Genomic DNA, 26,528 nt, shown 5'->3' with positions numbered 1-26,528 from the left:
CCTTTGGAGATGGTGTTAGAATTGGTCGTTAAAGAGATTTTAGCTGTGCACTTAGGTACTGAAGCTAATCAAAAGGTGTCAATATGATTTTGTGAAAAGGAAATCATGTTTAACCAATTTGTTAGAGTTTTTGAGCAAGTAGCCTGTTCTATAGATAAAAGGGAGCATGTAAACATAATGTGCTTGGATTTCCAGAGGCATTTAATAAAGTGTTATATTAAATGTCATAATGGGATGTAAATGCTCATAGTATGATGTGCATATTAATAGGGGTAACATTTTAGAATTGATAGAAGATTGGCTGACTGGCAAGAAACAGAGAAATTATATGTAAGTATGTCCTTGTCTGGTTGGTAAGATGTGATGGATGGAATCCCACTTGGGACTATGCTTGGGTCTCAACTTTTTACAATTTATATCAATGACTTTGATGAGAGGAGCAAAAGCATGTTGGACAAATTTGCAGATGGTGTAAAGATAGGCAGGAAATATGTTGTCAGGAAGACATGAGGAATTTGCAGAACAAATTGATCAGTTGACTGAGTGGGCAAAATATTGTCAAATGGTGTATAATGTAGAACAATGTGAAGTTCATTTTGGCAGGAAGAATTTAAAAAGCAAAGTATTACATAACCAATGGCAGAATTCAGAGGTACCGAAGAATTTAGCTGTTCTAACGCATTGTTCACTAAGTGTTAGTTTCCAAGCAGAGTACATAATCAAGAAGGCCAATGGGATACAATCATTCATTATGAGAGCAATTGAACATAAAAGCTATGTTATGCTTCACTTACACAGGGTGTTGGGAGGCCACATCTTGTATCCTGTGTACAGTTTTTTAAAGAAAGGGTGTGAATGCATTTCAGGTTTACTGGATTGATATCGAGAATGAATGGGTTGTTGTATGAGGATATGTTCAACAATCTGGACTCGTTTCCATTAAAGTTTAGAAGAGTGAGAGGTGAGTTGATTGAAATGGTTAAGTCTGTAAGTGGGCGATCCTGAATGGTCATGAAAAGGTGGATGTGGAAAAGTTCTGACTGAGTCCAGAACTAGGGGACTGTGTTTTAAAATTACGAGTTGATGCTTTCAAACAGACATGAGGATAATCTTTTTCTCTCAGTAGGGTTGTTCAACTCTGGAAGTCTCTGCCTCAGAGAGCAATGGAAGCAGGGTCATTTCATTCATGATAGCTTTTCATCATGTAACGGAATCAATGGTCTTTGGGGCTAAGTGGGAATGCAGAATTGGAAACACAAACAGAGAGCAAAGATCCTTGCTGAAGAGCAGTAAAGGCTTAGGGGAACAGCTGATCTATTTCTGTTCCTATTTTATTGTTTGCACACGAGTTGGTGATGCAGTTTAATGAAGTTATCTGTGTCTGTGTATAGGCTCTGTACCAAATTCACACTTGGATTTGTAAATGGTAAGAAATATTTGTGCCATACAAACTCAAGGCAATAATGTTTGTGTTAATTAATTCATGTGATGTGAGTATTACAAGCTGGACCATCATTCATTGCAGAAAACTATGAGCGTGAGAGAACCTAACTACCTGTCCTTGGCATTGCCACTGCTAAATCCCCGCCTCCAACATCCTGGGGTTGCCGTTGACCAGGAAATTAACTAGACCGACCTTTTAAATACTGTGGCTACAAGAGGAGGTCAGAATCGGAGAATACTTTCTTCCTCTCCTTCTTAAACAGCCCTTCAGGAGAGAGGATGATTTTCTTCTACTCCAGTGTTACGGTTCCTGAGATGAATGAATGGTCCACAGATGGGAAGGTGATGTTTTCTGGAGTGGGTGGTTGGGATGTTTCAGTTTTCGTACCCTTCATCCTCTCTTTGCACTTGACCCCTGCCTGGGTCAGTCAGAGAAACCCAAAAAGGGTTCCACCTTTGTGGATGTTTCTTCTCCAGTTTAGGTAGTCTGAGGCAAGAAATTCTCAAGCGTTGGTTGGGATACTGCATTTTTTCAGTGAGGCTTTGAGGACACTTCCTCAGTCCTACTGATTGATGATGCCCTCCAGTGCATCTCATCCACGTCCCGCATCTCCACTCTTGAGCCCCAGCCCCTCAACCACAAGGACAGAAACCCCCAGTCCTCACCTTCCACCTCACTAATCTTCACATACATCGCATCATCCTTCGTCAATTCCACCACCGACAAACGGACATCACCACCAGGGATATACTTCGTTCCCCACCCCTCTCCAATTTCTGTAAAGACTGTTCCCTCTGCGACTACCTCGTCAAGTCCATGCCCCCCAACAACCACTCTCCAGTCCTGGTACCTTCCCCTGCCACTACAGGAATTGCAAAACCTGTGCCCACATTTCCCCCCACCCCCTACCTCTGTCCAAGGTCCCAAAGGAGCCTTCCACATCCATCAAAGTTTCAACTACACTTCCACATATGTCACTTACTGTATCTATTGCTCCCGATGCAGTCTCCTTTACATTGGGGATACAGGACGCCTACTCGCAGAGCGCTTCAGAGAACAACTCCAGGACACCCACACCAACCAAACCCACTGCCCCGTGGCCCAACACTTCATCTCCCCCCCCCATTCTTCTGAGGATATACAGGTCCTGGGCCTCCTCCATTGTCACCCCCTTACCTCCAGATGCCTGGAGGAATAATTCCTCATCTTCCACCTCGGGACCCTCCAACCCCATGGCATCAGTTTCACCAGTTTCCTATTTTCCCTCCCCCAACTTTACCCCAGTTCCAAGTTTCCAGCTCAGCACCATCCTCATGACCTGTCCCTTCTGTCCATCTTCCTTCCCACTCATCTACACCACCCTCCCGCTGACCTATCATCTTTAACCCACCTCCATCTACCTATTGCACTCTGAGCTACCTTCCCCAGCCCCACCCTCCTTCCCATTTATCTCTCCACACCGGAGGCTCCCAGCCTCATTCCTGATCAAGAGCTTTTGACTAAAACATCAATTTTCTTGCTCCTTGGATACTGCCTGACCTGCTGTGCTTTTCCAGCAACACACTCTAATGAAACCATTGACAACTGCTACCAAAAGATGAAAATATGGGAACAAGTGGAAGAAAATGATCACAATTGCTAAATGTTTTTCGACTGCAAGCAGTTATGAAATGACTCTTACCTGACTGGACCTGGAGACGCAGCAATTTCTGTAGAAAGAGAAATTGTGAATCATTGTGGAAAATACACATTTTAGATTTTAGACATTTTATATTTTTTACTATGATCATGGTCATTATAGTATATTTGCTGACAATAAATATAAATGAAGAAAGTAAACTGACTTGAATGACAATATTTCTGCTAAAAAGTGACTTTATACACTTAATCCATTAGGACCACATAATTTGTTAGCCTATCAATGTTCATCTAGTTGGAAAGGATTCTTACTCTATCTATCACTTGTGAAACTTCCAGGAGTGCTCTGAAGGTGGAAACCTTCACTTTATCATTTGTGATCAGCAATGGAGTGTTTCAACTGAATTTACTGAATACAATGATAGGTTGATGTACGTATGGGATGGGAAGGGATTGGTGTGCAGCAGACACTGGGTTATAATGCAGTCTGTTGGTTGCTCAGTCAGCACAGCACCAACACCAAGGAGGTGAATGAATGATGGAGGCATGGCCCTTCCTATCAGGAACTGTATGTCTCACTGTTGGGAGGAGTTTGTGCAGCCCTCAGTTTCAGTGTATCCTACTGCTAACTGTTCCCAGAGATAAGAACCTGATTTTCTTCTTGCATTCCCAATAAAGGTCATTGTCAGCAAGTCTGATGTACCCAGTGCTGGTGGGATGTTGGACTCTGTGGCTACCTTCCTAAGAAGGCCAAGATAGATACAGGAGGACTAGGGCCAATGGCAAGCTTGGAAACAGCTGCAAAGGATGAGGAGGACCCAGCTCAGGCAGAAGTCATAGCTGTAGGGCTCCTCAGGATATATCAGGGCCACAGGAAGACCTGATAGTTTTGACTATGAATCCATTTCCAAGGGTGAGTGAGGCACGGTGTTGACGCAGGCTCGATATGTCCTGGGATACTGATGGAACAGTGCCAGTTGCTAGAGCGAAGTTGTGGGGCTGCAGGAGTGGGAGGCCATCTTCTCCCTGTGGATGTGAAGATACCAGCTGCTTTGAGCCTCAATATAACTCATTTCTTCCAGGGATTAATGGGTGTCCTGTATGGGGCTAATCAGTTGTCCACCCACAAATACCTCATGGGCAGTGACCATGCATCTGTGCATGGATTATGTCTGTCTGCTCTAGGTTAAGGGTGCCATTGACTATGAACACCTACCACTGAGAGGGCTATGTCACAAAGCTGTGGCATTTATCAACAGGAAGACAATATAATTCTGTAATGTCCGGCTGATCTGTGATGACCATTCCCACTTTTGTGGGGTGTATGCCTGCTACCCTGGCCGCTGCCATGACTCCTAGATCCTGGAATTACACTCTCACGTAACTGGTGTGTTTGACAGTCCCAGAGCCTTACAATGCTGGTCACTGGGGGGACATTAGTGAACAAGAGCTACCCATTGTGACCATGGCTCATGACATCATTGTCCAATCACTTGATGAATGTGAAGCAGAGATACAACGCTGCACATACTTTGTCTGGACCTGTGGTGGAGCAGACAATCAGGCTCAATTATAAGGTGTTGAAAATGTGGTTCTGCTGCTTGGATCATTTTTTGGCGGGGTTTCAGTGTAGTCCTGACAGAGTGAACCCAATCATCCTGATGTGCTGTGCTCTGCACAAATGGAGCAGGCAACAAGACGATGTGTTGGATGCAGAGGGAATGGGGAATTGGGAGCAGCCATCTGAGGGGGACGAGGACAATGAGGACATTGAAGAAGAGAAAACTTTACTTGTGCACAACGGACCTCAACTGTGTCAGACATAACAAGGCAGACAGGACGTGATGGAAACTCAATTCCGACGGATGAGAGTCGGATGCAGCAGACCATTGCATAACATAGTCATTGGTCATGATGCCAGCATTTGATTTACTTTGTGGAAGTGAAATGCAGCCTAAACTCACTTTGTTTGAAGTCACTTTTTCTGGCTGTATATAAAAGCTCATCATTGGAACGTCAGATTGCTTGTCTGTATGTGATGTTCTCCTGTTGGACAATGAAAAGATTCCGGTTTCCAGTGGATATCAGAAACAGAGTAGCGGTGACTTAGAGCGGGTGCCCATATGGGATATAGGTAAGGACAGATAGAATGCATTGTCTGGTGGCTAAACAGAGACTAGGGTGAGTCAATTGGGTTGTACGTGTGAGGCAGTGTCAGCCATGCCAGCTATTTGCTGTGAAAAGGATGGCTATGTGGTTGCTGTCCCATTATGTTGCCAGTAAACGGAAAGGCTGTCCACATGTCCAGGTGCACAATGCCCTTTCAAAGATGATGCATGTACCAAGGCTTTTGATGGAGTGAGTGCCAAGTGTGTTCAGGATGATCTGTCGTAGAAAAGGACCTGAATTGAGCGAAAAGTGTGAAGTAGTTGTAGAGTAGTTAGTTCATGACGCAGATTGGGTGAGATATGGTGAGACATGTTACTAGGCCTCATGATAAGAAACCTTCCACAAAACTCATCAAAACTGACAAATAAACTTAAGATTCAACTCAGGGAAACTATTATTGACTATTGGTGTCTTTGAGTTCCAGGGTTCATACAATCAGAGATCACAGTTCATACATGAGGTGGGGGTTGACATATGGCCCAAAGTGTTAAGCTCTTTGTTAGTCACATAAAGGGGAATAAGTAGACCAATTCACTGGTGGACCTGATATACCATGGCATAAGATCAAAAGTTGTGTAGCAAATTACCTGCATGAGGAAGAAGATATCTAATAGCAGGCAGGGCAGAGCCAGAAGCCTGGTTCACTGAGTGAAGAAACAACTACTGTCCACAATCAAGAAGTAAGCAAAATGAAGAAGATAAACGAGGGCGCTTACTGCCACAGCACCACAAATCCCGATAAGCCTTGAAGTACATTGTACCACATAGAGGTTGTTTTTTTCCCATTATAAAAGTAATGATCTAGGCCTAGAATTTCTTTTAACTTACTTTGGAGCTGTTTGTGTTTTGCTATTGCAACTTGCCATAAGCACAGGAGAAACCCCCTTACAAGCTCTCAGGTTTCAGTTTCACTTTGACAAAAGTTGTTAAAGTGTTGGAATAGGATTTATAAATTATAAAAGTTTAATTTAATAAGATAATGTAACATGCATGCTTATGTAGGCAAGAATACAAGTGGGTGGTTCAGGAATTACAATGAGACAGAAGTAGATATCAAGTCGAATATATTGACTTCAAATAAACATTTCCACTGGTTTAATTGATTTCCATATAAATTCATTCTTCATTTTTAGCATTTCTGGTTTGGTTTCTATTTTCAGTACTTTGTTCCCCTAAACCCTATAGATGTTTCTACTTTTCAATGCTTCTGTTATTACACAGCTTTCAGTAGCTTTGGCCTACTTCACCCTTGTACTACAATTGAATCATTCTGTCCTTTGATATGATCTCACATTTACAAGAAAATTGCAAATTAGAAAATAGATTACTGCATGAACATATGATTTACATGTGTAGGAAATGTATTGGTTTCCTTTTAACAAATTATTTTATACCTCATGGCATTGGACTGCACACAACTAGTCCTGTCACTGTTATCATATTCTTCAAGTTCTGTTAAGTTGTTCTGTTTTTATGGCACAGAACTGGAGAGTGTAAGCTGGTAACAGAGAACAACAAGCACCTTCATTTTTTTCCCAAACACTTAATATGGAGCCAGCAAGTCAGACTGGAACCTAGACTTTCTTCTTTGCTGTCGAAAGTGTGGAAGTACTCATCCAATTCACGAATACTGATCCTACCAAAGATGGTGCTGTGAGTTTCATGAGAATACTCAGAGCAAGTTCTTAACATTGTGAATACACACTTATTGCAGATGGGAAATGATGCAACAATTGAAATGCTTGAAGTAGTTTTGGCAGACAGAATTGTTGCACACACAGGTCCTCCAATTGCTAATCACTCAGATTCTGGGGTGAAAAATGTCCAGACATGTCACCTGTGCAGAAGCACATGAGATGTAAACTGTTACAGGTCCATCTCAGGGCATCGGCTGTGGTTCACTTAGTAGCACCCTCACATTTGAGTGCAAAGATTAAAGATTCAGTGCCCAGAGATGCGGTTCATAAGCAATAAGGAAACTTACAGTAGATTGAGCATGTAACTCAACGTCAGTTCTGGACATTTATTAGAGTTCAATGGTAGATGTGCTGCCATTCAGGAAATACTGAGAATGTATTAATTGCCAAGATCCTGGAAAATATGGAGCATTTTCCATATCTTGGAAGGTAGACAGGATAAAGAAATTCATCATTGCCGTCAAAGTGCTGGCTCTGCCCTCACCTGATTGAAGGAAAGAATACATGAGGTTAAGGATCACAATGTTGAGGATTTACTGACTTGCATTTTTCTCTGTGATCCTGTACCTACTGGAGATTTGGATAGCCTACAGCTGGTATATCAAAGCACTGGAGAAGTTCCACCAAGATCTTTTAATTCCATTGGCATGAAAGAAGGTCCCTTCTCTCCCAAGCCAACTTGCCCAGCAGTAAGGCACTGATTCTCCAGATAAAGTAATGGAGCACCACTAATATATAACAAACAACTTCCTCCACAGAGAGCATCCAAACAGTAGAAGTTCCTGCATTGGAGATTCAGGGATCAGACAAAGGTCAACAGTCTTCAGGGAGAAGACATACCATCCTTCAATATTTGAAGAGAATAGATTTTAGAAATATTATGAAATATCTAGATTTCCTGCATTTGTAGAAACTGAAACTTGGGTTGGACAGGGGTATGGTGTAGTTGCAGATGAAGTAGTGATAAATCTAAAAAAGCTATAAATTTGAATAAATAAAAAAAATCCGGGTTGAGAGAACACTTGCAGCTGACCATGATGCTGTTGGTGTCTTTCTCTCCCCAGAGCTCCGGTATTTCCTTGTGCAATTAACTCTGTCGTTGAACCCTGACTCCGATTCTGAGGCTGGTGATTTTCCTCACAACAATTGGAACTGTGAGCAGAGTCCTTATTACTGATGCCCGGTTGAAGGCCATGATCGGGGAGCCCAGGTAAGAACCAATTTGTACCTGCAAACAGGAAGAATCAGTCTAGGCCAATGACACAGTTGAAAAGGTATGCTGATTGGAATGCCTAACATGTTACAGTGCTGAGTTTAAAAAAAAATTAGGTGCATGTCTGCGGAGAATAAGTGTTTAACTGTTTAACTGTTGTAAGAACCTGCTGCTTGTGCTGAAACAACCAGCGGACAAGGTCGTGCCTGTCTCAAAAACTCTGCCCTAAACTGGTTGTTAAGAGGGGTAGTCACCACCCCTCTCTCCCCCCATGCAAAGAATGGGATTTGAAGTGGGATTGGAGGCAGAAAGGGCACTAGGAGTTGTGAAGCACAAGTGGCAAAGTCAGGTAACATTGAACTCTGCAGTGTGGTGGGGGTGGGGGTGGGGGTGGGGGGGGTGGGGAGTGGGTGGGGGGTGTTGGTGGTGCAGAGTCCAGTTAAAGTTTAAGCTAAAAGTTGGGTGCTGTTTGTATTTGTAATTTCCAATGTGATGAGGATGACGAGCTGATCACTCTGGCCAAGAGTCAAACCTCAGTTGAGCGCACATTACCAATGAGGAGAGCATGGACACTGAGAGTAACTGTGATACCCTGTCAGTCCATAGTAGAACGACAGAGCTTGAATAGTGACGGTGGCCGGGAGGGTAAAGAGTCCCACCGATAGAAAGCACACTGGGCTACAGACAAGTGTCTGGGCCTATCAGGAGATGTTGGAACAGTAGAGATGGCGGGAGCCTAAAGGGATCCCAGTAGACAGCACACCCTATTGAGCCAGCATTCCCAGTCGACTGGTAGGTATGACTAGTAGTGATGGCCAGGAGGGTAGAGACGTCCCACCGGTAGAGAGCACATCATGCTAGGAGGCTGCTACAGCCGTACGGACGGTGCTGAGACAATATTATAGGCCAGGGGTAGAGAAGGCCCCACTGGTTAGGAACACTTTACTGTTGTTGGTATCCGCAGGTACACAATCTGCTAAATGGCATACCAAAGTTTTAAGGGGGATAATGCAGGTTTCGTTATTGAGAAATATAAGGCAGACAGACAAGGGCTGACAAAGCAAACGAAGAAAAGTTATTGGGATACAACCCAAACATTAGCACAACAGAGAGAATAGATAGATCAACAAAAATGAAATAAAACTAAAAAAAGGGGTGATTTTAGTGTACCAATTAACAGGCTTAATTGAACAAGTGAGTGCCTCCACTAGCAGATGGAGAAAAGCCCAAGAATGAATTGAGGAGCTGGAGGACAGGATAAAGGAACAAGAACACAGATTAGAAAAAAGTACAGGAGGAAAGGGAGATTGACTTTCTTCCCTCCTACAAAACCATCCAGCAGGAACCAACTGCTGCCTCTGTTGGACAAACTGTGCAAGAGTATAACTTAGCGCCCGTTACCAGAGGAGGAACAGACTCACAGCCCAAAGCAAATTATAAACCCTTTACCCCAGGGGAGAGGCAGCAAATTAAGGCCTCCCTGGGCAAATTACACCTGGAGTGCAAACACCAGGTTCTGGGAAGAGCTGGATAGTGTATGGGTAGGGCACCAGCTACACCTGAGAGACCAGCTGGTCCGGGCAGTTTGCTCAGCGGACAAGTGGAGACAGGTAGCTGGTGGACTCGATGCCACAGCAGCCAGGGATTTTAGGGGAGGATGGTGGACACATGCTGTTGCCCTTACAGCTGAGCTAGATGCCCAGCAGGCCCCCTTCACCGATTTTAAAGAGGAAATCCAGAGGGTGCCAGGAAATGCTCCCACGAACTGGAGCAACTTAAAGGGGAAGGAACCTCTGAGTATGGGGAATGATTATTTAGGGTCTATCAAGACGGCTCAGGGCAAGCAAACCCAAATCGGGGGGACGGAAATTCATCCAGCTTTTAAAGATGAGCTCTCTAGAGCTCTCTAGAGCCCACCAAGCCATCCTGATAATGGGAGTAATGATGATTTAGTTGAGTGGGCTAGCAGGGTGCAGGAGGCAGAAGTTCCTGCAATAAAGGCACGATCTGACAAAGCAGCCGATAGGGACACTTTGCCAGAGCGTGTAGGGCCCCATGTGCCGGGAATAGAGCAGGGAACAATGTAAAATATTGCAGCTACTGCAATAGAATAGGACACAAAGGACCTCGAAAAGGGGGGATTGGGAGCCATCTGCACCTCTGTCCCCAGAGAATGGACAGAAACAAAGTTAGGTACAGGTCTAGTTAACATAGACCCGATAAAGGTTCCTGGATCGGAGCATAAACCCCACTGGCAATACCCAATAAAACCCAAAGCAGAAAAAGCAGTTGTGGAGATAGTGAAAGGCCTAGTGAAAGCAACCACAAGTCCAACTAATTCCCTGATGTGGCCAATAATACAGGCTGATGGGAGCTACAGGCTCACCATTGATTATACAGGAGTAAATAAGGTCACCCCCAATTGCACCCCATTGTAGCAGACCCCTCCACCACCTTAACTGGCTTGGCGCCTGAACACAAGGCGCTAACTGTTTTGGACAGAGCCAATTGCTTTTGGTCTATCCCGTTACACCCTGAGTCCCAGAATAAATTGGCTTTTACAGTAAGGAACAGGCAGTACACGTGGACTTGCCTGCCACAAGGGTTCCAAAACAGCCCCACTATTTTTCACAGGATGATGAGCAACAATCTGTAGATTTACCAGAGGGTACCATTTCCTCCAATATGTAGATGATATCCTAATTGTCTCAGAATCCAAGTCAGGACACCAGGAGGATTAATGTCTCGTATTACAGGAATTGGCAACCACAGGGTTAAAAGTTATCCCCACAAAGGCACAAATTGGCAAAACACAAGTCTTATACCCGGGACACCTTATATCCCAGGGACTCAAAGAGATGTCCGATGACTGCAAGAAGGCAATCCAACAGATTCCGCGACCTGCCACTGTCAGGGGAGTCAAAAAGATCTTGGGGTTATTCAACTACAGTCAGAGCTTTATACCAGAGTTTGCAAGATTGGCTGAACTGATGCAGAGATTAACTAAAGGAGGTAAGCCTGCCTTGGAACCTGTAACCTGGGGTCCAGAACAGGAGGAGGCATATAGTCAGCTTAAAACTTGACTCATATTGGCCCCCGGGCTAGGGCTGCCAAACCCCAGGAAGGATTTTCACATCCACTGTAGTAATGAGGGCGGATTTTACTCCGCGGTGTTCACCTATGACCATGGTAGCAGGAGAAGGCCCATAGGGTACCATTCACGACAGAAGAGCCAGTAGTCACCGGGTTGCCCAGGTGCATAGCAGCCTTCGACAGTGCTGCTTGGGCCGTTAGGGTTAGTGAGCCCATAGTAAAGGCAGAAAATATCATCCTCCACACTAAACACACCCTAGTAGAGATGCTAAACACAGGGAAACTGAGGTCTGTCCCCAATATGAGAAGGGCAAAGTGGGAAGCAGTTCCTTTACCCCCAAGTCAGTCTGTGGTAATAGTTAGGGATATGGGAGAAAAACCCAGCTCAGGGAATTCTAGACATAAGGGAACTGCAGAGCTGTGGGAATATAGATGGGGATGAGGATAGGGGGTGAGTAAAAGATACCCCCTTAGACACAGCCAAGGAGACCCATGGATGGGTCACGAAAATATGTAGCAGGGTCACCCCAAACAGCTTGAGCTGTGGTAAATGATAAGTTAAGAACAGTTATTTCCAGAAGGATTGATGAAAGTCAGTCCGTAAAGATTACAGAACTGGTAGCACTCACCAAAGCACTGGAACGAGCAAAAGGAAAAATCGTGAATTATATATACGGACAGTCAATATGCCTTCAGTATAGTCCATGACTACATGATGGCATGGGATAGAAGAGGGTTCATCACTGTGGGGGAACACCTATCAAACATCAATTAAAAAATCAGGCAATATTGCATGCCAGTGAACAGCCAAAGGAAGTTGCAGTAATAAAAATGAAAGCTCATTCAAAAGAGCCAGCAAAAAGAGCCCAGGTTGGCTAAAATTCAAAGGAAACTAGGTATCAGACCAAGCAGCTCAGAAAGCTCTAGAACAAGAAGTCATTGATGAGGCTGCAATAGCCACAATTAAATTAGCAAAAGACGCTCTCCAAATTCAGCAGCTACAGGAGTTCACCCCGCAGGAAGAGAGAGAGCAATGGAAACTGCAGGGGGCATTCAAAGGGAAGGATGGTGTCTGGAGGAGAGCAGACAAGATGGTAGCACCAGTGTGTATACAGAACACATTGCTCAAACTGCCCCAAGCACTCTCCCACACAGGCAGAGAGGCCATGATAGCAAGCCAAGGGAGAGAGTGGTGGTGGAATGGAATGGGAACAGACTGCTGCAGATGCATAGTTTGTGCAAAACATAACCTAGGAAGACCCATAAAGGTTAAGATGGGACACCAGCCCAGACCTAGGGGATGCTGGGATCACCTTTAGGTAGAATTTACAGGGCTACTACCACCTTCCCATCATCATAGACCAATTCACCTGGTGAGTAGAAGCATTCCCAACCAAAAGTTGCACTGCGACCACTGTATCCAGAATATTAGTGGAGGAGATAATCCCGAGGTGGTAGGGGGTACCTCTCCAGATCGAATCTGACCAAGGGATGAATTTTACAAGCAAGGTCATGAAGACTGTCTGCCAATTACTCGGCATTAGACAAAAAATTCACATTCCCTATCACCCCGAGCTCAAGATGGTAGAGAGTATGAATAGAATGCTCAAACTTTAGCTAAGGCAATGCCAACCTCAGGCAGAACATGGCCTGAGGTGCGGCCCGCCATACTAAGAGCCACCAAGAATCAGGCAACTGGGCTAACACCATATGAATTAATGGCCAGGCGAGCAATGCAATTGCTGGAAACAATAATCACAGGTGGTAGCAATGTGGGTCCACTAAAAGACAAAATTCGGCAGTATGTGATAGAATTAAGCCCCCAATTGAAAGGGATGCAGTAATCTGGACAAAAAGGACAGGGCAGGGGAACTTGAAATCTTCCCTGAGGTCCCAGCATCAGGAAGCCGTGTCCTGGTGTGAGGACTGCCTGACAAACTGCCTTTGTCCCAAAATGGAATGGGCCATACATCGTGGTAATAAATGGGGATACTTGTACATGCATAGATATTAAAGGAAAAGGCACATGGAAGCACTGGACTCAACTCAAATTGTTTAAAGACTCCTGTGACCAAACTAATGTCATTGACCATTCCCCAGGTCAGACAGGAATGTCGGTCAAGATGGTCATCACAGGGAGAGTACCGAAAACACAACAGAACAAACCACACAGAAGCACGACTGCACCTCCTGACGAAAACAAAGACTTTGACTGATAAATTTCACTGCAAAATGTATAAAGCTGTCTGTATTTCACTGTGTTTAAGTGTCATAACTGTCAGGAGCATGTCAGGATTTGAAGATAACCTCTTCTATAAAATCCATCTAAGTATGCATGGGAATCAAACTGTCTGCTACCCACTGATGTGATCAGTAGAATTCCTATTTGTGGCCACCCCAGTGTGGACCCCTCATGATGTAGACAGTAAACACCTCAGGAGCACCGTGTAAGGGGCAGATAGGAAAATACAAACCGGGACTCCAGGGTAGATATGCGCAGTCGGGCAGGAACACCCAGCCTAGGGAAGAGAAGTCCCATTTAAAACCCTGTAATTACCCACTCTGTTTCACAGGGCAGGGATGGGAATGCGTTTACGCACTGGTTCCCAAAAATGACTCATGCGTCCAGACACACTGCACTTATTAGCACGGTACAGTCACCAGGGGACAGTTTACCTGCACCTGCAGCCATCAGGCATGCTTGAATGTGACCGCAGCAGACAATTCATATGTGGTCAGTGCAATGGCATCCATGTTAGCTCGGCCACATGGACGTACCCGTTTGACACTTACCAGCTGGGAGGCACCCAGGGGATCAGGAGTGACACAGATGGACAGACAGATGGAAGGACAGGACAACGTATGTTACCGAGTGGAGAAGGGATTTGTTTTTCTATCTAAGGTGACTTATGTGACAGGCACCCCACACCTCCCAAGCCCATTCATGGTAGGGACAATTGCACCCCTTACTGTATCATGCCCTAGCGAGGTACATGTTCGGGTAAGGATAGTGACCCACTATATCAGCCAGGAATTCCATGCTGACTGGCAGGTCCCCACCACTTTGGGGTCATCACTGGGATATGGAATTTTGGGATCATTATCTTTCGGGGGTGGGGTGGCGCAGCAGACGTCATCAGTGCTAAAAATGGAAATTACCTGTATGTGGCCTGACTATCTTAGGCAATAATACCTTGAAAGCTGTGGAAGCAATTAATACAGAGCTGGCTGAACTCAGACTCTACACACAGCAGACATGTTACGTGGTGGATTATCAATTAGCACAGCAAGGGAGAGTTTGTACAGTTATTGGTAACAATTGTACCACCCATGTTATTGATGCCTCTTATAACATTACAGAAGCCATCAAAAATATCTGAGACCAGCTAGGTAACTTTAGACAGGGAGCTACAATTACAGACAGCTAAATTGGTTGATAGGTAAATCTTGGGGACCCTAACTGGAACATGGGATAGTTCTCCTCATTACATCATGCTGATATTCTGTGTGGGCCTCTGGTGTTTAAAGCCCTGCTGTAAGGTGCTACAGATGAGAGCTGTACCCCTCAGGAGGAGGAGCTCCTAGAGATGACCTACCTCTACATGTAAATTGGGTGTGCTGCGGGAGATCGCCGAAGTTGCCTCCTAGACCACAAAGGGGGGAGTGAAGTGGGAGATTGCATGGGGCAGGGTGACAATTGGCACATGGACACATAAAATGACCGCTGAGCCATAAGATAGCCACTTGACACACAAGATGGCCACCTGACCACAATATGGAGAGAGACATTAGAACAAACACAGATACTGCCTGGGGCTACCAGAATGCACTTGCAACCCAGTTGATTAGTTTAAAGTGGGTGGGGGAGAGAACACACACGAGCAGCGTATACTGCCCGCCGAAAGGTCTGGGTCCAGCCAACGCCTTTAATAGAAATCCTAACTGCTTGATATGAACTCAATACAAAGTGCTAATAGCCAAGTCCTTCTCTAGAAGAACGATTCGCACCCATTATTACAGCAATGGACTTGCGTGCAGACATTGAAACTGACAATGTCTGTGCTGAAACTGACAACGATCGCGCTGAAATTAACAAAGGCTGCGTTGGAACTGACAACGACTGCATCAAAACTATCAATGATTCTGCAATGTTTACAACAAGCAAACTATGTTACAAAGACAATAACCTCATCACTGACCTATTGTATCACAAAAAGTATAAAAGTATCTTGATGTGCTCTGGGTTGAGAGAAGAATCACAGCTGACCACTGTGCTGTTGGTTCTCTCTCTCCCTGGAGCACCACTATTTCCTTGCACAATAAACTCTGTTGTTGAACCCCGACTCTGACCTGGTGATTTTCCCCACAACAGTATTATAATTTAAAATGGGCAACATTGAATTTTATTTCCATTTGACTTTGTGATAACTTTGTTAAATAGATGTTTCTATGTATAACAAACAATGACCAAGAAATATGATAATAACTGAAAGGTGAGGCATATTTATAGGAAAGCTGTAGAACCAGTGACAAGACAATCATTGCTAGTAATTGGATGATGTTCATTATATTTGTGCTAATTAGAAGAGTAAAAATAGAATTTTACGTTTGGATATAATTACTTTTGTTCCTTCCTGACATGATCATAAAGATACTTTCTAGAATTGACAAGCTTACCTGAATGCAGTTTCTATTTGGAGATTGAAGCATCTGACTGTAAAAGCTACTACAGCAAGGAGACACAGGCCAGCAGCCAGGACACCAGCAATGAGATATAAAAGGAACATAATCTTTGGAGATAATTGTGAATCTGCAAAAACATAAGCACAAATTAATATTTTTGCTGATAGCCAGTTGAGAGGAACTTTTCTTCAAAAGATTGGGTCTGAAGCGTCAGTCTTTGAACCGGAAAATAAATACCATTGGCTCATTTTTAGTGTAGAGTTCATAACTGTATTTACTCACACCACAACCTACATAATTTAGCATTGAATAGAAATTTAGACATTCTTATTTCAAACAAAAGAACAAAAGAGAAGTACAGCACAGGAACAGGTCCTTCGGCCCTCTAAGCCTGTGCTGATCATCATTCCCTAACTAAACTAAAAAACAAACCTCCTACGTTCAATCAGTCTGTATCCCTCTATTCCCTCCCTACTCATGTAACCAACCAGATAACTCTTAAATGCTGCCAAAGTGTTTGCTTCCACCACCTCTTTTGGCAGTGTGTTCCATGCCCTTCTCATAACTTTGTATACCTCTATCAAGTCTCCTGTCAGTGGCTGTCTTTCCAGTAAAAACAATCCTAGTCTTTTTAACCTTCCCTTATAGCCAATGCCCTTGAGACCAGGCAGCATCCTGGTGAACCGTCTCTGCACTCTTTCCAAAGCCTCCAAGTCCTTCTGGTAATGTGGCGATCAAAACTGCACACAATACTCCAAATATGGCCTAACAAGGGTTTTATATCGCTGCAACATGGTTTACCAACTCTTGTATCCCATACAATGAAGACAAGCATGCCGTATGCTTTCTTAATCACCTTGGCCACCTGTTTTGCGGCTTATGGAGAAGTGTGAACCTGCATGCCCAGATCCACCAGTATATTCATGTTCTTAAGGGTTCCGCCATTGACAGTATAATTCATACCTAAATTTGATCCTGCAAAATGAATCACTTTGCATTTGTCTGGATTAAACTGCATCTGCCATTTTTGTGCCCAAGTCCTTTCTCAGAGTTTGTATAATCTTTGTAGACTCTTCTGAGCATTTCACAAAGCAGTAATATATTAGCATAATATTATTTACATGTATAGCTTGAAAACAGGCCACTCAGCCCAAGTCATCTGTGTGTATTGATTCTGAAAGAGGAGATGGATTGGGTACAGTCAAGTTACCTTTCAAAGGAGGTTATGTAGGGCAAACAAATCCACAGCTTCCTGGGTAGCAAGAGAGATAGAGAGTAACATTAAGATAAAAAAGAGGTTATATGATTGACATCAGTTTGTCTAATACACAAAAGAGTCATGCTAAATGTAGAGAATTCAACTGGGAAGTGAAAACCCGGGAAGTGAAAACTGAAATAAAAGAGGTAAAGAGAGAGTATGAATTAAGTCTAAGAAATTGAAAGGTCTTTTATAAGCATGTATACTGTGCATTAATACTGATAAGGCTATACCATGACTAAAGTGATGACTGAAAATTTTGCATTTATCTGTACTCAATGAAATGGAAAAGATTCTGTCAAAATCTTCCAATCTTCCTTAAATAAAGGAATGGTTCTAAAGAACTAAAGAAGTACGAATGGTACACCTTTGTTTAAAAAGTCTATAAGAATGAACCTGGCAACTACAAGCATTCTGTTTGGCTTCAGTATTGGGAAAACCTCTAGAAATAATAACCCAAGAGATTTAATTGTCACTTGGGCAAGAGTGGATTAATTAGAAAAAGTCAATATGATTCATTGACAGCAAGTTATATTAAACTAACTTAATAAAAATCTTTGATAATAGAGATGTTTGGTGAAGGTAGTTCTGCTGATCATGTGTAGGGACTTCCAAATCATATTTGCATTTGTCTGGATTAAACTCCATCTGCCATTTTTGTGCCCAAGTCCTTTCTCAGAGTTTGTATAATCAGAGTGCCACATAATTGCTTGACTGCTGAAGTTGAGGCCACAGTCCGGGTATAAAGTTCATTTACTAGAAACAGAGAAGTGGTGAATGGCTGTTTTCAGATTGGAAGAAGGTGGGCTTTCTCAGCATCGTTGTCATTAGAGAAGACAAAGTTGAGAACAGATTTGATAAAAGACCTAGGCAAAATAGATAGAGAGAAGCTATTCACATTACAAGAAGGGTCAAAAATCAATAGACAAAATTAACACTGCTGCCTCACAGGGACCCGGATTCAATTCCACCCTGGTACGACTGTCTATGTGGAATTTGCACAATTTCCCCATGTCTGTGTGGGTTTCCTCCAGGTGCTCCAGTTTGCTCCTACAGTCCAAAGATGTGCAGGTTAGGTGGATTGGATGTACTAAATTGCCCTGGAGTGTCTAGGGATGTGTAGATTAGGTGGAAAAGCCATGGAAAATGCAGGTTTACGGGGATAGAGTAGAGGGGTGAGTCTGGGTGGAATGCTTTCCAATGAGTTGGCGTGGCCTTGTTGGGCTGAATGGCCTGTTTCCACACTGACAGGATTCAGTTAAAAAATAATTAATTGAGAAATGAACTGATGGCAACATGAAGAAGTACCTATTTATGCATCAATATCTTGAAGGTGTTACCTGACAGTATGCTGGAGATGGATAAAATCCGAGCTTTCAAAAGGAAATTGGAAAAATAGCTGAATAGAAATTCTTACAAAGCTATGGGCAAAGAGTGGGGGAGTCAAACTCGCTGCATTGATCTTGCAAACAGCTGGCATTAATGCAGCATAAGACCTTAAGACATGGGAGTAGAAGTAAGGCCATTCAGCTCATCAAGTCTACTCTGCCATTCAATCATATCAACTCCACAGCAGGCTGAATGGCTTGCTGTATTATATTCAATCTATGTATCTCTGTTATGATTTTGTATTTTGTAGCATTATTTATGAAGCCCGTAGTTTCATACACTTTATCACATAGTCACAGGTTTGTTATGGGACAGTAGAAGGCCATTCAGCCCATCATGTCTGCACCAGCTCTCCAATGAGCATTCAGACTTGTACCATTCTCCTGCCTTTTGGTTATAACCTAGCACATTGATGCTGTTCAAATAATCATTTAATACCGTTTTGAATGTCTGTATTGAATTTGCCTCCATCACATTTCAAGGAAGTGCATTCAAGAACTGCACCGCCTATGTAAAAAAAGCATTTCCTTTGATCCTATGTTTCTTATGTTAATGGCAGGAGACAGATAATGGTGGTGGAGGGTTGCCTTTTGGACTGGAGGGCTGTCACCAGCAGTGGTCTGCAGGGATTGGTGCGAGGTCCTCCTTTGTTTGACATTTATGTCAATGATTTGAATGAGAATACACAAGGCATGGTTAGTAAATTTGCAGACAACACCAAAATTGGTGACAGTAGACAGTGAAGAAGGTTTTCTCAGATTACAAAGGGATCTTGACCAAATGGGTCAATGGGCTGAGAAATGGAAGCTGGAGCTCAACCTGGATAAATGTGAGGTATTGCATTTTGGTACAACAAGCAGGGGCAGGGCTTATACAATTAAAGGTAGGGCCTTGGATAGTTTTGTAGAACAGAGAACCTAGGGGTGCAGGTACATATTTTTTAAAGTTTATGTCACCTCACTAACTTGATTGACTTTTTTGAAGAATTAACAAAGAGGATTGATGAGGGCAGAGCGGTGGACGTGTTCTATATGGACTTCAGCAAGGCATTTGAGTAGAAGACAGAGGATAGCGGTGGAGGCCAGTGACCAGTGGTGTGTCAGTGATCAGCACTGGGTTCACTGCTTTTTGTCATTTGTATAAATGATTTGGATGTGAACATAGAAGGTATAGTCAGTAAGTTTGCAGATGACACCAAAATTGGCGATGTAGTTGACAGTGAAGAAAGTTACCTCAAAGTACAATGGTGTCTTAATCAGATGGGCCAATGGACTGAGGAGTGGCAGATAGAGTTTAATGTGGCTAAATGTGAGGTGCTGCATTTTGGAAAGGCAAATCAGAGCGGGACTTCTACACTTAGTGGTGAGGTCTTTGGGAGTGTTGCTGAACAAAGAGACCTTGGAGTGCAGGTTCATTGTTCCTTGAAAGTGGAGTCGCAGATAGATAGGATAGCGAAGAAGACATTGCTTTCCTTTATTGGTCAGAGCACTGCATATAGGAGTTGGGACATCATTTTTGTGTCTGTACAGGACATTGGTTAGGCCACTTTTTGAATATTGTGTGTAATTTTAGTCTCCCTGCTTTAGGAAGCATATTGTGAAACTTGAAAAGGTTCAAAAATAATTTACAAGGGGGTTGCAGGAGTTGGAGGGTTTGAGCTAGAGGAAGAGGTGTAATTGGCTAGGGCCATTTTCTCTGGAGTATTGGAAGGGGGGCCTTATAGAGGTTTATAAAATCATGAGGGACATGGAAGGGGTAAATAGATAAGGTCTTTTCCTTGGGGTGGGCGATTCCAAAACTAGAGGGCATAGGTTTAGGGTGAGGGGGATAGATTTAAAAAGCACCTAAAGGGCAACTTTTCCATGCAGAGGGCGGTGCATGTTTGGAATGAACTGCCAGAGGAAGTGGTGGAGGCTGGTACAATTACAACATTTAAAAGGCATGCTGATGGGTATATGAACAGGAAATATTTAGAGGCATATGGGCTAAATGCTCGCAAATTGGACTAGACTAGTTAACATATCTGGTCGGCATGGATGAATTGGACAGAAGGGTCTGTTTCTGTGCTGTACATCCCTATGATTCTATGTAGACAGGATGGTTAGAAAGGTGTTTCAGTCCTTTGAGTATAGGAGTTGGGAAGTCATGTTGAGGTTGTATAGGACATTGATGAGACCTCATCTGGAATACTGTGTCCAGTTCTGATTGCCCAATTATACGACGAATCTTATTAAATTGGAGAGTGTTCAGAAGAGATTTACCAGGATGTTGCTGGGTATGGAAAGTTTGAGTTATTGTGGTTCTGTTCGCCGAGCTGGAAGTTTTTGTTGCAAACGTTTCGTCGCCTGGCTAGGCGACATCATCAGTGCAATGATGTCGCCTAGCCAGGGGACGAAACATTTGCAACAAAAACTTCCAGCTCGGCGAACAGAACCACAACAACGAGCACCCGAGCTACAAATCTTCACACAAACCTTGTAGTTTGAGTTATAAAGAAAGTCTGGATAGACTGGACTCTTTTCACTGAAGTGTAAGAGGTTGAGAGGTGACCTAATAGAAGTTTATAAAATAATGAGAGGTGTAGATAGCAGTGTAATGGTAGTTGTCTTTTCCATAGGATGGAGGATTTCAAGACTAAGGGACACATTTTTAAGGGAAGAGATTTTAAAAAGACATGAGAAGCAAATTTATTAAATAGAGGCTGATATGCACGTGATATGAATTTCCTGAGCAAGTGGTGGGTTTGGATACAATTACAATGCTTAAGAGACATTTGGATAAGGAAAGGTTTTGAGGGATATGGGCCAGGAGCAGGCAGGGGGGATGAATTCAGTTTGGGATTATGTTTGGCATGGACTGGTTCGACTGAAAGGTGTGTTTCTGTGCTGTATGTTATATCATCATAAAGCACAGAAACAGACCCTTTGGTCCAACTCATCCATGCTGACCAGACATTTCAATCTGACCTAGTTCCACTCGTCAGCATTTGGTCCATATCACTCTGACCTTCCTATTCATATACACATCCAAATGCCTGTTAAATGCTGTAGTTGTACCTGCCTCCATTACATCCTCTGCAGCTCATTCCAGACAAGCATCACCCTCTGAATGAAAAAGTTATCCTCCAGTCCTTTTTAAATCTTTCCTGTTTCATCTTAAATCTATGCCCTCTATTTTGGACTCCCCTAACCTGGGGAAAAGACCTTAACTATTCATCCATCTATGCCCCTCATGATTTTATAAAACTCTCTTCTTACTCTGAATTGTCTGCTGTCCTTTTCTATCATCCTAAACCTTATGATGCAATGAATATTGTCTTATAAACCTAAATGTCTCCCTACTGACACCTGATCCACCTGACCCACATCATGTCCAAAAACAAGGTGCAAAATACATCCTTTATAGTTGGATTGGGCACATACTGCTGTGAGATATTTTCCTGAACACAATCTAGGAGTGTTCGTAAGGATAGAAAATTGACTAATTAGTTGAAGACAGAGAGTTGGGATAAGAGGGATATTTCCAGGATGACAACCTATAATTAGTGGAGTCTCTCAGAAATACACTGGGGCCACAATATTTTACAATGTATATTAATGGTACAGATAACAGAAGTAGAGTCATAGAGACATAGATATGTATAGCATGGAAACAGACCCTTTGGTCCAACTCTTCCATGCCGACCAGATATTCCAATTCAATCTGGTCCCACCTGCCAGCACCCGGCCCATATTCCTCTAAACCCTTCCTATTCATATACCTATCCCGATGCCTCTTAAATGTTACAATTGTACCAGCCTCCACTACTTCCTCTGGTAGCCCATTCCACACATGCACCAAATGTTCTTTGCTAAATTTACAGATGATGTAAAAATAGGTTAGAAGACAAGTGGTGAGGATTGCACAAAGAATCTATAGCAGGATATGAGCAAGTTAGGTGAGTGGGTTAAAAACTTTACAGATGGAATATAATGAAGGAAAGTGTAAGGGTTACACGTTCAGCAAGGAAGAATAGAGATGCTGAATATTATTCAAATAGAGAGAGATCATGGAAAACTGCAGAGCCATTTGGGGTTTTGGGATACAAAGCACATAAAGCTAGCATGTAAGTTCATCAGATAAAAGGAAAGGCAAAGAAAATGCTGTCTTTTATTTACCAAGAGAATGTGATTTAAAAAGTGGGAGATCTTGCTAAAACTAATCAAGCCCTATTAGACAATATCTTAAATACTGTGGCCAGATGGGTCCCTCAAAATGATGGATTTGTGATGGATTTATGAAAAATGAACACTAACTGAGGCACGTTGGGGAGTTAATACAAGCCTTGACCAAAGTAACTGTGCTAATAAACATGTTGCAGAATCCACACAGGGTGCAGCTACAGATAGACCGCAAGTAAGTAACGCAGGAGCTGCAGACAATACAATTGCACTTGAATTTGTATTGAATAGAATCAACCTGAATGCCATCCCCAGGATAATCGGAACCTCGGGTTGTTTGCCTGACACAGAGGTGCCTCACATCCTTTATTGGAGAGGCTACCTCATCTATGTGCACCTAACACCTCCAGGAATGGATACCCAAGGACCATTTTGTCATCGACATGTCCATGCCTGGTTGGATCTAATCAATCAGGATGATTGAGCTCTGATTGGTTTATTGGAGGACCCCAAAGACCATCCCAAAAGTTTGGAAGAACTACTAAGTAAAATAATCACTGCAACACTACCCTCAAGGGTAATAAGATGAGACCAACCACTGTGAAGAGAAGACGCCCCTGCGACCATGAGGAGAAGATGGCCAGATGATCATCACCACGTGGATCAAGACCAAGATCTGGTGTTGTGGTATATGATCATCCAGCGTTAAGTTAAAGCACAAGATAGTTAATTAGATTTATAGTGTATTTTGTTGCTGCAGGAGAATTGCATGTGAGACAATCTATTTTATTGAATTTGCCTTTGCCAGGGGTGTATTGATGGGATGTCACTACATTAGCACAATTACTGGTTAGTGGTTAAATAATCTGTTATTCTGTTTAAGTTTTCCTGTAGAAATAAATTATTCCAATTTCTTCTTTCTTTGTTGTATTTTAACTATGGTGTATGAGTAAAGTGTGTTTTGTTTCAAGGCTGGTAGTTTGACCATCAAATTGCAGACAGAACACAATGCTGGCACTTACCTTTAAAATGAGAAAAAGTTGGGGTCTAGGCTGTCTTGTTAATATAGTTTGAAGGACTTTGGTCTGGTCCATAACATTGTGCTCATTGGACCTTGGAAGAATGCGAGATGACCTTATTGAAATATGTAAGATTTTTAAGGGGCTTGACAGGGGAGTTTGGAAAGGTGCAGAGGACAGCGATTGTACAGAATTCTATAGGGCTCTACAGGTTGTTCATTTACGAGTAGTTAAGGCTGAGATAATATTTTTGATCAGTAAAGGAGTCAAAAGTTACAACGGAAAAACAGGGATCTCACTGAATGATGGAGCAGATTTGATAGAACAAATGACCTAATTCTGCTTCTGTTAAGATCTTATAAAATAAAACCAGCAGGAATTCCAAAACTGAACATTAAAATTCCACTGTATACACTCTGAAGTGTGGAAAACAGATATTTATCAAAACTCTGATTTTCCATTCACTAATTAACAGCATCAATGTTGTTTTTAGATATTTTCATAAAATGAACAGTTAGGTTATCAAACAACTCCAGAGCAAGTGAGACTTGAACCTAAGCCTCCTGGCTCAGTGCTAGAGATACTAGCACTGCACCACAAGATCCAATGGTATATCACTATTATTATCCAACTGCCTCAATTTTGCTCACCTATGCACCTTCTGCTTAGACCTGTAATTTTGACATAATTTGATTTTGCTAATTTATCAGTGATTTTTGCCCTTTGTATTCTCTTGACTTTTTATCATCACCAAAAACTAAGGGTGACTCCAAACTTCCTTACTAAATCCTAGAATTTAAGATCAGGAACAGATACTAATGATTGAATTTACACTTAACAAGAAGATCGGTTCATTTCACAGATCCAGCCTCATTAATGGAGGTGCAGGGACTTGAAATAGTTCATTTAAGAAATCTGAATACTTATGATTTGAAATTGGTTAATAAAAGACTCTTGATGAGCACCCTTTATTGCGATCACTTCAACTTCTGTGTGTGTAGATAGAACTTTGAAATAAACCTTCAAACTGCCTACTGATAGCGGCTGATCTTTATTTGTGCCATCTGCACAGTCTTTTTGGCTCCAACAATACATATTTCATGGCTACGTTACTCCAAATTTCTACTTTATCACTGAAGTGATTCTTTCAGGTATTTTCAAACTTGCCACTCACTTATGGTGCAACTTTGCAACATAGCACAAATTTGTACTTTCATCACAGTACATGAAGTACAAATAATTTATTACTATAGAATACATCATTCATGCATAAACAATTCCACCTCATTGAATGCTTTATTTCTAAATGTTGCAGCTAAATCACCCCAGAATAAAACTATTACTTCTACTTCAGATGTTCTAATTTTTCAGTGATAAATGCTATTTTATATTCAGTTTTATTGAACTAGGGTTTTCTATAAATATCATGTACCCTTCATTTGACATACATTTTAGGTATGCTTACCATATGAAGCTGGACCGTTTTGATGAATGGTATAGTTTTTTATCCCATCAAATGCTGGGTGGTTTACGGCGCAGATTATCTCCTCACTGAAGTGGCGGATACTAATGTGATACTTGCTTTGTACAGTTACAGTTCTGTTACTGTGATGGGTTATATTGATTGAGAAGTTTCCTAAATTATTTGGATACCAAGTAATTTCTGCAGCTGGTTTCCCATTTGATGCGGTGCATATGGCCATCATTGCATTATTTGGTTTGTTATCAGTACTGAAAGATATAGCAGGTGGAACTGAAAAAGACAGAATGATATTTGAATTGAAACCTGCATTGTGTTTACATTCTGTACTTCTAAAAAAAATGAAATCATCAACTTGAATTGTACATTGATTTCTATGTGAATTCTTAAAAATGCTTTAAATACTGAAACGGACAGTGTTAGCGTCATTCATAATAAGATAACCTTCCATACGTTCAAACAAAAGTATGGAAACTGAGCTCGTAATGATAGCTGCCGGGTTTTGGAAATTCTTATCAATTTAAGATTTCATCTCAATCTTGCTAAATATTCACCAATACTGATTAATACTAATCATTTCTGTATAACTTCTTATGTATTGAATCTATACTAGTAATGACAGAATTAATGAAATAGATTTTGTTTCAATTTGACTTTACAAATGATTTTTTCAATTACCTTAGTAAGAAATTAATGGTGTTCATCCATCAAATTTTGGAGGAATAAAATTTTTGAGAGCTTTACTGAACCTAGACAGATTGCTATTAATTCTGTTTTACTAAATTTACAATACATATTTTTCACCTCTATTTTTGTCAAAAATTAATAAAAGAAAGAAATATAAACTAGAATAATTTATTTGGGTAGAATAATATTAAGATTTTGATATAAATCTAACATACAGTATAAATGATTAAAGTGTATTGTGTTTTGACAGTTCCAAACAATTGTTCAGGAAATTAGGAACGGCACTTCATCACTTAAAGGAGAAAGAAATTGTTCGGGAGTACTTTCTGGTTGACACATTTTCCAATTTTAAAGACTTAGCTATAGTCTGTGCAGTACTTTTGATCTCTTAATAAACATTCTCTCATCAGGTAAAGTTAAAAAAATCCTTTGCTTTATTCTAATATCAGAAAATCATCCTTACTTCACCAGTGTGTTTTTTTTCCACAATAAAGCAAGAACAACATTTATGGAATAAAAACAGAAATTGCTGGAAAAATCTCAGCAGGTCTGGCAGCTTCATTCTGAAGAAAGGTCGCTGGATTCAAAATGTTAACTC

The 26,528-nt window shown here is 42.0% G+C and overlaps 1 protein-coding gene across 1 annotated transcript in view; it reads right to left on the bottom strand.

The window, feature by feature from the left end:
- The window catches only part of LOC132820743 (cell surface glycoprotein CD200 receptor 1-like), a 31,454-nt gene extending 5,984 nt beyond the window's left edge, over positions 1–25,470 (bottom strand). The window contains exons 1-3 of the mRNA XM_060833014.1: positions 25,229–25,470; positions 15,932–16,064; positions 3,126–3,153 (exon numbers count right to left, since the gene is read on the bottom strand). Of these exons, the coding sequence (XP_060688997.1) occupies positions 3,126–3,153; positions 15,932–16,064; positions 25,229–25,469 (402 nt within the window). The 5' untranslated portion in view covers position 25,470. The remainder of the gene's footprint in view (positions 1–3,125; positions 3,154–15,931; positions 16,065–25,228) is intronic.
- Positions 25,471–26,528: the final 1,058 nt, after the last annotated feature.

Source organism: Hemiscyllium ocellatum, chromosome 12 (assembly GCF_020745735.1).
Source record: "Hemiscyllium ocellatum isolate sHemOce1 chromosome 12, sHemOce1.pat.X.cur, whole genome shotgun sequence".
Taxonomy (NCBI): Eukaryota; Metazoa; Chordata; class Chondrichthyes; order Orectolobiformes; family Hemiscylliidae; genus Hemiscyllium; species Hemiscyllium ocellatum.
The sequence above is the reverse complement of the archived record's forward strand: the minus strand, read 5'-3'. Positions and strand labels throughout refer to the sequence as shown.